The following is an 11,983-nucleotide window of genomic DNA, read 5'->3' as shown; positions in this document are numbered from 1 at the left end:
TTCGTTGGTTCGCCCGGAGCTTTCTGCTTTTCTTCGTATAGTACTTTAGTAGTATATACGGGTAGACGATAAATCTTTTATCGAATCGATATCATCGAAAATTTCTTTCTCCTCTCCTTCCTTTTTCAGGGGAAGAATTTGGTGGACGTCTGCGAAGGTCGAAAAAACCGAGAGTAACGCGCTACGATACGCTTTGCTCCGTTTCACCTGGCGAGTCGCGCTACTTTTCGACTGTAACCACTGACCAAGCTTGGGAGCAGAAGTTCGCGAGCAAATTTGATTACCAGCCGAAGCAATAAAATTGTCGGGGTACGACAAAAGGAATTTCGTCGTGAAAGTTAATATTAGATGCCAATGACGAAGTGCTCGAGTTTATTTTCGAGCACTTTCGTTACCCAATCGCGTCATCGAACGTGGGATCTTGGATTACCATTTCCTTCGCGGGGACGATCGATCCCGTCGATCGAATATCGCACGCGATAAAACACGAGACAATACCCCCGGATCGCGTTCAACCGCTAAGAAAACTGATCGTCGCTAAGCTTACTAAATAGGGCGCATCGCTCGGGATTTATAATTGAATTGAAATTTTAATTGTACTTGATCAGAAGTTACTGTGGCATTATATTCGACGCTACCATCAAGTTTACGGCACGCAGTTCTAATTCGATCGCACGGTGTTTATTAATTAATTGCATCGGTCGAAAAGTAGGCGTTCACGTCCAACGAAATTTGATTTTCGCCAAAGAGAAAAGTTTCCGCGACAACATTCAATCTTCCCCACCAGCGAATGACATTTGATAAAAGAAAAAAAAAGCTGCTCGATTATCCTATTAATCTTGCGCGTTTTTCTAGCCTGTCCGAGTTGTCAGTGACAACGAGCGTACTATATATCAAAAAACTGTCAGGTCACCGTTTCTGTATCTTCCATTATGCGGTTCACGGTTTCACGCTTTCCCCAGAAGGGCTATGAAGTGAAAATGGTGCGATCCGTTCTACGTGACACGATAATTCGAACATTAGGCGCCCGCGGGAGAAGTAAAATATGTATTTCTAACACGGGCGTCCAACGGCGCCGATCTCGATTTCCGATTCGCTACGACGACGCGGCGCGCTCACCTGGAAACGGAAATATTGTAGATCTGTCAAGTTTCGCGCCAACTGCCGCCGCAGTTCTGCCGGAGAAATGTTAAAACTCAATCTTTTCGGTGGGAAGTTTAGCGTGTTCCTTTTTCCTTTCCCGCAAGAAGGGAAATTTCTGAGAAGTTACTCGGCCTCGCCTTGTACGCGCCTACGAGAACCAAGCACAAGTTTGCGAATATTTCCCGTTGCTCTTATTCTTACGAATAATGCTAATGTAATTTTCTTCGAGTTGTTCAGATGTAACTGAAAAGATCGATTCGCAGGTAACGCATAAACATCGTTTGCCACGAGCGTCGCTGTAAACATTTCACAACAAACCGTTTGTTATCCCTCTTGGTGTAATTAACGCATCGTTGCTTCGCGTATTTGCCACTTAGTTTTTAGCCGTTCTTTCAATTACGCGATCACCTCTTTCTTGATCGTCGATCGGCATCGAGACGTCCCCGTAGTCGTCACTTTATTCACAACTTCGCTCGGAACCATGCCGCTGTTTCGTTGCATTCGCACGCTCGATACTACGTTTATCGAATTATCGTTGCTCCGTGCGAAAAATAAGAATTTATTATTGTGCAGCGGCAGAAATGCAAATCGCGCCGGTAATAAACATGTTCTACGTATTCAAGCGATTAATTAGACGTTGTCTTGCAGGTGTCCCGGGGAACTCTGTACTACGTATCTCGACGTTAACGAGAGTTGCCACTGTCCCGCGTAAAAATCTAACGGAGATTCGAAAGATCGAGTGTGATTTCAATAGAAAATTTGTCACACCGACGCGCCACGATGGATCCCGGTAAGGGATGTGTACGCGACGACGGACTCTGCGAAACTGAGGTATGTACGTCGTTTTAACGGACGCGTAGGTGCGGCAGTACTAGCTGATGTCCCGATCGTGGCATGTTTCCTTTAAAACTTTCTTGACTACCGAGCTTTTGATGAACCCGAGTGAATTTTCGTTCCATCGAAAGGTTCGTCGCTAAGCGTGTATCTTGTTATGAAAGGAAAACTAATTAAGAAAGTGGAGCTCGATGTCGCGGACGAGGCCGTTTCCTATCGTTAAGTTTTAAATAACCAGTTCGCTTGTATTTCACTTTTTTCTTTTTTTCTGTTAAACAAATAAATCGCGATCGTTGTTGCGCAAAGGTTTTAAACTATTTCAATACTTCGCTACTCTTTTCACAGCTCCTCCACAGCAGAATTAAATTCCAGTTTCATTTTTACGAGCGGACACGAATTTACGACGATTTCAATTGGACCTGCGGCTCTCGAGAAGATACAACCCCTTCTTCCGACGGAGGTACAAGTTTCGTCGAATGAAAGTCAACGAAAGCAGGATCGGATATTTTTATTGAATCGTAAATGGCTCGTCTCGAAGATCGGTACACGCGGAAAAACAAACGTAAACGCGATACTTTGTGCGGCATTTTGTACGTATGTACGAATCGATAGAAGATTCTAAGCTTGCTCTTTACACGATGACGTAGCCGTTCCTGACGTCCAAATCCTTCGAAATCCATTGAAAATAAAAGATACCCGGGGAGAGAGTATTAAATTCCAGTGGAGAATTCCTTTCACTGATCTCGCTCGTTAACGCTTCTTTTCTCGCCTGATCCTGAAAATTCAGGGGTGCCAGGATTTCGTTAGTTTAATCATATTTCCCCTCATTGATTCGAACGCTCGTTTATCATTTCTGCGCGCCGATAAACCGTTTAGAAAGTCAGCCTTCTTTTCACCTTATCGATGTATCTTATCCTCTCCTCGCGACCGTTCATAAAGAGTCTACAATACAATTCGTTGTACAAAAATAGTCCCCTCGATGGTATACCGCGATACGTTTTTTACTTCATTGGCTTAAGATATGCATACACGTGTACATTTAAGAAATTTGCGTTGGCCTTCGCAATGTTCACTGATTATTTTGCATAAGCTATATGGCGAGCAGGTAGATGGTTTAGCAGCAAAACGAACAAAGGTTTGCAACCTACCTCGGCCGTTCTCTTTACAATCTTTTCAAAATGCTGGTACTCTTTTTTTCATTTGCATCGCCGACTCTATTGGACTACAAAGAGTACCAGAAGTACAGAGGTGCCTAGTAAGCTGTTTCTTCGAAGCAGTATCAATTAATTATACTTATTTGAAATTAACGTTTCGTACTGTGATTATTGATTATACGTACGTATATGGTTAAAATGCATTCATATGATCGATCCACGATGATTATAGGAAGTAGATCATTTCGCTACGCACATGACGTATAAAAGTCATGTGCGATGTGATGAATGGGATCAAAGTAAACTCTTGCAGTTTGACATTGTACTCGTTCTGTATAAACATGCAATGAGCTGTGGCTTTATGCACAATAAATTGGTACTACTTTTAATTCGTTCAATATTTTTCTCGAGTTCACTCTCTTTCTGTTTCTCTGTATGTTCCTCTTCATTTTTATTTAAAATATGTAACGATATTTTTAATATCATCGCTATTTGAAAGAATAACACCATCGCAAACGTCAGTAAAACGGTCGTCCTCGCACGGAGGATCCTTTTATTATCACACGCAGCCAATGAAATCACTTTGCGGCTGATCGATGAAACACTGCGGTTTGTAGATCCGCGTGTATACAAGGATAATATTTTTTCATGATCTGTTCGATCATTTGCGTGGGAAGAGGATCGTTTTAGTAGCCTTCACGTTGCGGTGGTATCGGCTTAAGTACTGAATGAAGAAATAGGTCAATGAGTGTTTGACGTAATTGTCCTTTTAAAAAAACTGTGAAGTACTTTTTACAAGAATAGGGTATGCTCAATTTATATAGTTTCAACAATTTCTATGGTTCACCATCGTCGAGGTGTGTCATTTTACTAGCCAATTTCAGCTACTTCATCTCTCGGACATTTTAGAAAATAAAATCAACCTTATGGAACAATAAAAATGTTGTAACTTCTTTACACTCCTTCCAAAATAAGTAATCATCGTAGCATAGTACAAAATGATTTTTTCCATACAAAGCTTAATATTTACGGCTTTAAAATTAAATGAATAAATGATAACTATTTATTTTCAACAATAATATAGTATAAAATTAAGGATCTTTATTTGCTAATAATTCTTACTGTATTTACAATGGAAGAAGAGTCTAGTTATCACAGCTGTAATAGTATTGTAACTGCTATAACTTTAACTACACGATAACACTTATTATTTGTTTCATATTTCACAGGTACATATATATCTAAATTCTGATACATATATTGAGTCGCTACAAAAATATCATAGAAGTGATTGAGAATAAATTTCTATTCTTTCATTAAAAAACATGGTACATCATTACCATATATTTCTATTCCATTCTGCGCTATTTCTAGAGTCTGTTCTTTATTAACACGATGAGGCACTTGATTACTGTTGTAACAACACTTTAAAAGCACATTGATAAATAATTCAAACGATGTATTAAGTTTGTTCAAATAAAATTTCTGCAATTATTTCGATGCTGTCTTGCATTATCTTAATTGTGACAGGAAGATGCACGATAGGATTTAGAAAAGTGATTATCGTTCTTTATCCGACAGTTAAGTTTGCCTTAATATTCTATTATGCAAGTTCATAATCGTGTAAACAAAAATATAATTATCAATTTGTAGCAATTTCATTATTACTTCCTGACAATAAAACGACATTGTCCTCTCCTCTCAAACTGTGTCGAATGTATAAGAAAACTCCGATTAAAGTGATTAAAATGCCAATTGAGGCAATACCATAAAATGTTATGCTGCCCAATGATTGCAGAATAATAATAAGTTTAACTGTACTGGCATAATCAGAAGTTAAGTAAGCTTCTTGCGTAAACCATAACATTGGTATAAATGTACTCTGGAGGTTTTTGAACATACTGAAAATGAAATTTTACAAATTTATTTTAATTTAAGATTCATTGAAATATATTTAGCAGTCAAGAAAATTGAATAAAATAAGAACTTACGACATTTCTTTATCATGTTTGACTAGTAGATTCAATTGCAGTTTTGCATTCACGTTCAACGGAACGCCGGTTTTCTATAAACAAAAAAGGTTATGACGGCTAGAAATGTGTCACAGTTATTGATTATTGCTTATTACGTTATATTCATTACCGGTTCTATTGATATTTGCAGTTCATGTTTCTCTTTACTGGGTTCCATTCCTTCTATTTTTTCTCTGTAACTTGGATCCGCTAAATAAAAATGTGGTAAGCTGATGAATGCTGGAGCACCCCACTTACACGCTGAAATATTTAGCGCTCCAGAAGGAATACATTCTTCGTTCGTGCAATAACATTGACGCGATGGTACCATTGTACCATTATCGAGGATCGTCTTATCGCTAATATATCTAACTCCTGTTAAACCCTCATAGACAGTCGTATTATCAAATGTTGCTGTCAAACTCCTGTAAAGCACAATTGATGAAATTACGTAAAAAGGTGGATACTTCTTTGATTTTCTGCATTTTTTATAAATACTTCAACTTACGTGCAAATGTCAGTTACAAAGAAAGTAACAGTTTTATTATCAGGCAAAGGTGGCCACAAATCACCATTTGTACCTTTCACTTTACCACATTCTCCTGGATAGGAACTTACTGTGCTATCATAATTCCATTCTGTAAGCACTCCTAAATCAAGCAAATTGCTTTTACCAGTATACATATTAAATGTTCCATCATAAGAAGCAGAATTATTACGCTGTAAGTTAAACAATACTTTTTAAAGATGCGCACATTTCAAATTCTTTTTTAGTGGTTCAATCAAATAAATTAAAATTAAATTTACCCCATAGAACCAAGCAAATTTATCAAATGGAATTTTAGTCATTTTCAGTTTTCGTGCAATCTTTAGCATAGCATCATCAAAGCCTTCAAAGAGTAATTCATTAACGGTTTTAGTAACTACTAACTTTTGTTCGATTATTTTCATAACTCTATCTACCAAAATACGGACAAAAGGAATCTCATACCTTAATGCATATGCAACGCTCTAAAAATATATATGTGAAAAGAAAAATATATTGCGATATGGATAGAGACATGTAACAAATATACAATAGTACTAAAAGATACATACAGCAGTCACTGGATTTATATTAGTTACTTTATCTAATAAACTTCCTGACGACAATGATTTATCAAAATGCCATACTCTTTTCCTTTGATATGTTATGGTATCATTACTGTTCCACGTTTCTCCAACTTTATAATCAACCTCCCTGTTACGACAAAACATTGTTCTAGTAATCAAATGTTAATAGAAAGTTGTTGAAATCAAATATAAACTTGGTACCTAAATACGTAAGGGCCCATTTCTGTAAACTTTGGTTTCGATTTAAATTCTTTTGAACCAAAATCTTCTGGATTAGTCAAATTAAACATGTACAACTTCAAAAACATTGGAATAGGTGTTTCTTTCCAAAGTTCATGGTTTGTAGATGTTGGCGTTACGCTTAGTTGCTGCAAAATTAATAAACATGTAAGATTTATACATTCATCGGACATTTAGAATTCCAAGTATAACATTTACTTACTGTACTTAAGATTGACGAATAAATTGTTGACCAAAGAATCCCTATAGTTAATCCAAAAATTGTTATTGCTATACCTATGGAAAAGATAATGGCAAGCTTCTTCCAAATCTTCATTGTGTTACTTGGCCGGTTAAATCTGTAAAATAATAATGCTATATCTATATTAAGGTATTTTTCAGATTATTAGTTACTTTGTGTAATTACATAGCAAAGATGGCCTTTGTTGTAAATGTCACGTGGTTTTTAATACAGCATTAAATCTTCGAACATCTCCAGTTTTAGGAATACAAATCATATGCAATTAAATCTGCGATTTTTATATGAGAGCGTAGTTGCAGCATTAACCCGTTCAAATTTAATGACACGATCCATATTTCAATTCGTTTCCTGATATGTATCAGTGCGTACGTATAATCAGAGCTGATTAAGTATAATCGTTGGTATATACATCCAAAACAAGATTAAGATAATTATCTATGTTTCTCAGTTTTCGAATGATAGCGAAGTAATACCAGATGGATGGGAAATCAACAACGTCAACACTACGATAAGAAACATTGTAATTTCTTTTTTCAATGTATATTAATCAGCTGATCATTTTTACAAACAGTAAAACAAACGGTCTATAAAGGTCATTACGTATAGTAAATATTAGAAGATGTGCGCATGGTACATTTCAGAATGCAAGCGCGAGTATTTGAAAATGATTATATTACATTAATAACTATACATACATTATTAAGAAATATTATAAAGAAATATATATTAAGAAAATGTATATGCTTTTATGTTACGTTTAATATAGTTATTCGTGGATGTAAAGATATTAAATGTAAGTACAAGTATGATATGCAATAGCGATGATATACGTACCTTTTCTTCTCTTAGAAACTGAGTGCTATTACATTTCAACTACATATTTGTCTGGATTACTTTATGATCAATGAGTATAATTCTTTGATAACAAATTTAAAAATAATATAACTCCTATCATGGTAATCGCGGCAATGTAATATTTTATCTTACTTCTAAATCACGATACAGATTTTTTGATGATTTTATTATAACCGATAATAAATTACAAATGATAATAAAATCATCAAAAAAATCTGTTTTGTAATTTAGAAGTATATATAATTATTTAATCATTTATTTATTGTTTATTAAGTTTCGTTTAACAGGCGATAGATGAAGAAAAATCTGACACCAGCGTTTCTACGCCCAAGAAAGAAAATAGTGAAGAGAAATAATTAGCTGTTGACTCTGACCGTTTCCTGATATTGCAACTTTTTCTTCCGATTACTTCGACGAAAGATGAATCATAGCGTAAAAAAATGTTTAATGGACGTACTGAATAAATTTAGAGTCGCAGGAACGGAAGAAACGTTTATGGACAGTACGCTGTAAGATAGATAATTAAATTAACATGTGCAGAACGAAGTTCAAGATCGCTTAATATTCAAGGCGATTTAATCAGAAGATCAAGATGACAATTTTGGTAAAAGTCTGATAGCCTCTTGATTAAATATTGTTGTATAATTAAAATGGAATTAAGAAAAAAATAAGAAATTGATGATTTCATCGCTTTTATGTATATGTATATATATATATATATATATACATTTAGTGAGTTATTAGTGATTAATCGGACACGAAGAACTGCTGATTAGTTAAACATGAATGTGTCATACGTTTGCAATTATCTATGTAATATTCTGATAAAGTTTATACGTTCGTGTAATACTGGTTATTCGAAAAATAAACTTTACAACAATTGGCTTTGTGTACTTTGTTAATGAGTGTTAAGGATCGACTATTTTTATTAATGGGAAGCGGTTTTCTAGCGTAAATTAATTCGTAATGCCTCTCCGGAATAATATTGAAGCGAAAGGTATTTTATTCCAAATATGCGCAGAAGCATTGGTGAAAGTTGGAAGAAAATCGACGAGTGTATTAAACAAGCATCTTACAAACTGGAAAGGAAACGCATCTCGTCGATAATAAGAAAGTCAATGACTCTTTGCTTCTTTTTTTATTTACATTTACGCGTCCTGTCATATCGTTACTATTTATTGTCAAGATTATGCGTACGTGAGATTTTATTTTGATTTTATCCAATCTTTCAGTTATAAAGAAGCATTATAAAATTACTTACAAAGTAGTAGCGTACAAAAATTCCGAACACATGTTCGATAATTACATTTTAAATGCCGGCAAATTAAATTTCGCGCGTTTAAAAAAATAATCTAAATTATTTGTTTGAATACAAACCTGAACGTCGATTGTAGGCAATTCTCTCAAGGATATTGTTTGGTTTTTTATTTGGTTCTAACGCGTTAACACTCACAGATTCTATCTTATTACATTATTAGGACGAAATGCACAAAGTGTCGCATTGGCGGGCAACACGAGCACGGAAGAGTACGTGACAAACGGCCTGTGCAAATGTCCAACTGAACAGTTTCTGGCTTGCTAAAACAAGGCCGATCGAGAAATTGTCGAAAGGGTAGGGATTATTCGGTAGCGAAAGAACCTAACGTTGACACGCTCCCTCTTCTTCAAATCAACTCATCACTATCGATTAGCTCACTTGTTAATCACACCGTTCATAATTTCAATTTGTCTTCGCAAATAATTTATTTTAGTTTTTTATAATAGTTTATATAAGTAAATTGAAACACGTTACACAAGCGATGGTAAAAAGTATTGCGAAAGTATATAAAACAATCATACGCTTTCATTTGGTACAATTTTATTGCGAGAAACGTTGGAGAGTATGTCGTATGGTACGTGGGTGGAGTGAACTTTCAATTGTTCTCGAGTTCTAAACCAATATTTGATATAGATCCCTCATATCGTGGAGTAACCAGTTCTTAAAGATTAAGCATTCGGTGTATACGAATTTTACAAATATGATGCGAACAGTGCGCTTCTTTGGACCCTTTTTTTCTGAGTGACGATTGTGATTGAGATCATCCAAACTATCTATGTATTGATAGACTTTGTGAAAAATAGATTTCAATAGCGATGATATTAGAAGTTCATTAATTTGCTACATGTGCAAGGATATCAATTATCGTAATATCTAGCGAATTAAGTTATCGCGATGTTACTTGTGTTGTTCATATCTTCTTGAAACTGAGTGCGATCTCGTATTCTTGCACACATCAAACTATATTCTAATACACCGATTCGAACATTCATTTCAGAAATTTCATTTTTCATTTTAGTAATGGCCTTTTTTATGTTTATAAGAGGGGCTACAAAAAAATATCAATTATAGATGGTTGAATATCGTACCGATGATTATATAACACGGTGAAATTATTTATTAGACACGTACTTCCATCCGTCATACTTGATCCTCGTTCGTCCATTTCTTTCTTTACATGCTCCAATTCTTCGGATAATTTATTGAATATTCTTGTCCTTTCTGTTACGCCTCCGCTAACGTCTCGATATTGTTCCTTGATTTTCGATAATTCATCCTGTAGCAGCTGATATTCCTTCAAAGTAGGCTCAAGTTGTCTGTTTAAATAGGATTCTCTTGTTTTTACTTTGTCTAAAGTATTAGATATATCAATATGCAGCTTATCCAATTGATTTTTAGTTCCAGTCAAATTTGTTGCTATATTTGTACTCAGTTGTTTCATTTGCTCTACATGTGATCTCCAATCTCTCAAATCTAAAATAATTTTCCGCGTTTTATTATATTTTACTATTTAAACCATTTATTTTCTTTTTTAAATTCTATATACCTGTCTTGACAGTTACTTTCAACTGTGGCAAAACTCTTTCTAGTTCCAATTGCCATTCTTCCCTGTTTGTTTTAGATTCTAGAATATCATCAGGTTTTTGAGTCTCATTCTAAACAAAATTACAGAAAGTTGAACTGTATTGTTCTTACATTTCTATAAACCAGTTATAATTATGCTTACAAAATTTTGCCCATATAATTTTGTTATATCATCAACATGTAAAATATCTTCATCCTCTTCATCGTATTCGGCCATCATTTCTTCTTCTACTTTCTCCAATATTAATTCTGCATCATCATCCTCGATATCTGGTTCATTACTTGGTTCATCGGGTGGTACTTCTACTCTAAAAATATTTATTTACATAATACTAGATTAGACCTGCAATGCCTTTGCAAAACATATCCTAAAAGTTTACTTCTTCCATTGAAATTTCTGTGCTTTCAATGCATCATCTGCTAAATTGTCCAAAACGTAAATGGCGTATTCACCACTTCCTTGTTTAAGCTTATTGGGTGGAAATTCTATTGGTACATTGGAATCTCTCAAATGATCCAATATTAAAGCTATCGTAGCATTAGGGTCGTCTGATTCTTGCGGAGTCTCGAAAGTTTTGCCTGATTTTCTGATTAACCATGCTGCCAAAGATGTAAACGTATAAAATTGTTCTCCTGGATTTGTCTGTGTTACGAAATAATTCCTATATTTCAAATTAATATATGCCTTTGTATTAATTCGTGTAATGTAAAAGCTAGAGTATTTATACACAATTATGATACTACTACCTATTTATAGCTTTTAGTTTAAATTCAGGTAGAAATTGAGTATCATAATATAATAATTTCAGTTTTTCTAATAAATCTTCCATTCTAATGTACATAACATAAGAAGCGGATGGAGAAGATCCGTCTTCTATAATGATCTTTGGGGCGTCTCGAAACATTTCTGTAATCATAATTTTATATCACACGGTTGTATAAGTTAGAGCAAGTAACAGTTCATGGAGGTGCAAACTTCATACTTTCTATTTACAAGAGCAGTCATGTTTACCTCTTGTCCTGTTTTCTGTTTGGGAAAGGTTATATAAATAATTGATAAATAGCATATATATTTACATATACATGTAAAGTATACAATTGAATATATTGTATAAGTATATCAGGCGCATTTTTGCATGTAATTTTTATCACATAAGTAACGGCAAGGTCAGAGTGGACCTGACAAGACTTAACTCCCAATATATTTTTGTACTACACAGTTTGAGAATTCATGCATTATTAGACAAAAATTACAATACCGCTAGAGATTTTCGATTTACAACCAAAGACATTGTCTTTATCGGTTTGACTAATTAGAGTCAATAATTTCTAAACTTATATAAGTAAATTATAATAAGCACACTGAAACTTATTATTCTTCCCAATGTTTGGTATCCTTAAACTTGTATAATACCAAGTCTTATAAAATATAAGATTTAACTAACGTCCTTAGGCATTTAATAAGAAGAATTCTTACATTGCTATCGAT

At 34.6% G+C, this 11,983-nt stretch overlaps 2 protein-coding genes across 4 annotated transcripts; both read right to left on the bottom strand.

Annotated features, from left to right (window-relative positions):
• Window positions 1-4,214: 4,214 nt before the first annotated feature.
• Window positions 4,215-8,990, bottom strand: LOC143432938 (protein croquemort). Of its 2 annotated transcripts, none has more exons than XM_076909940.1 (9): window positions 8,970-8,990; window positions 6,699-6,834; window positions 6,458-6,624; window positions 6,242-6,383; window positions 5,951-6,154; window positions 5,652-5,863; window positions 5,274-5,568; window positions 5,123-5,196; window positions 4,215-5,032 (listed from the first exon to the last, which is right to left on the bottom strand). In XM_076909940.1, exons 2-9 carry the CDS (start codon window positions 6,810-6,812, stop codon window positions 4,774-4,776), a joined length of 1,467 nt encoding a protein of 488 aa, XP_076766055.1. In that variant the 5' UTR covers window positions 6,813-6,834; window positions 8,970-8,990; the 3' UTR covers window positions 4,215-4,773. The 2 variants fall into 2 exon arrangements, with proteins under 2 accessions (XP_076766055.1, XP_076766054.1); XM_076909939.1 differs by lacking the exon at window positions 8,970-8,990 and adding an exon at window positions 6,903-7,318.
• A 736-nt stretch (window positions 8,991-9,726) lies between these two features.
• On the bottom strand, window positions 9,727-11,747 carry Ift57 (intraflagellar transport 57). Of its 2 annotated transcripts, none has more exons than XM_076910343.1 (7): window positions 11,507-11,747; window positions 11,242-11,401; window positions 10,875-11,156; window positions 10,637-10,802; window positions 10,457-10,565; window positions 10,042-10,383; window positions 9,727-9,958 (listed from the first exon to the last, which is right to left on the bottom strand). In XM_076910343.1, the coding sequence occupies exons 1-7, from the start codon at window positions 11,559-11,561 to the stop codon at window positions 9,792-9,794; spliced, it is 1,281 nt and encodes a 426-aa protein (XP_076766458.1). In that variant the 5' UTR covers window positions 11,562-11,747; the 3' UTR covers window positions 9,727-9,791. The 2 variants fall into 2 exon arrangements, with proteins under 2 accessions (XP_076766458.1, XP_076766459.1); XM_076910344.1 differs by lacking the exon at window positions 11,507-11,747 and adding an exon at window positions 11,478-11,506.
• Between the last annotated feature and the right edge of the window lie 236 nt (window positions 11,748-11,983).

This window comes from Xylocopa sonorina, chromosome 2, assembly GCF_050948175.1.
Source record: "Xylocopa sonorina isolate GNS202 chromosome 2, iyXylSono1_principal, whole genome shotgun sequence".
NCBI lineage: Eukaryota > Metazoa > Arthropoda > Insecta > Hymenoptera > Apidae > Xylocopa > Xylocopa sonorina.
Note: the sequence above shows the minus strand (reverse complement) of the source record. Positions and strands in the feature narration are given on the sequence as shown.

Excerpts from the sequence above, each read along its gene's own strand:
- Ift57 (XM_076910343.1), bottom strand. The coding sequence starts at position 11,561 with ATGCTATTTATCAATTATTTATATAACCTTTCCCAAACAGAAAACAGG. Across the intron at positions 11,157-11,241 it reads AAACTAAAAGCTATAAATAG|GAATTATTTCGTAACACAGA; the intron begins GTAGTAGTATCA and ends TTTGAAATATAG. Across the intron at positions 10,803-10,874 it reads CAGAAATTTCAATGGAAGAA|AGTAGAAGTACCACCCGATG; the intron begins GTAAACTTTTAG and ends AAATATTTTTAG.
- LOC143432938 (XM_076909940.1), bottom strand. The coding sequence starts at position 6,812 with ATGAAGATTTGGAAGAAGCTTGCCATTATCTTTTCCATAGGTATAGCA. Across the intron at positions 6,155-6,241 it reads ATATAAATCCAGTGACTGCT|AGCGTTGCATATGCATTAAG; the intron begins GTATGTATCTTT and ends ATATATTTTTAG. Across the intron at positions 5,864-5,950 it reads AATTTGCTTGGTTCTATGGG|CGTAATAATTCTGCTTCTTA; the intron begins GTAAATTTAATT and ends TTTAACTTACAG.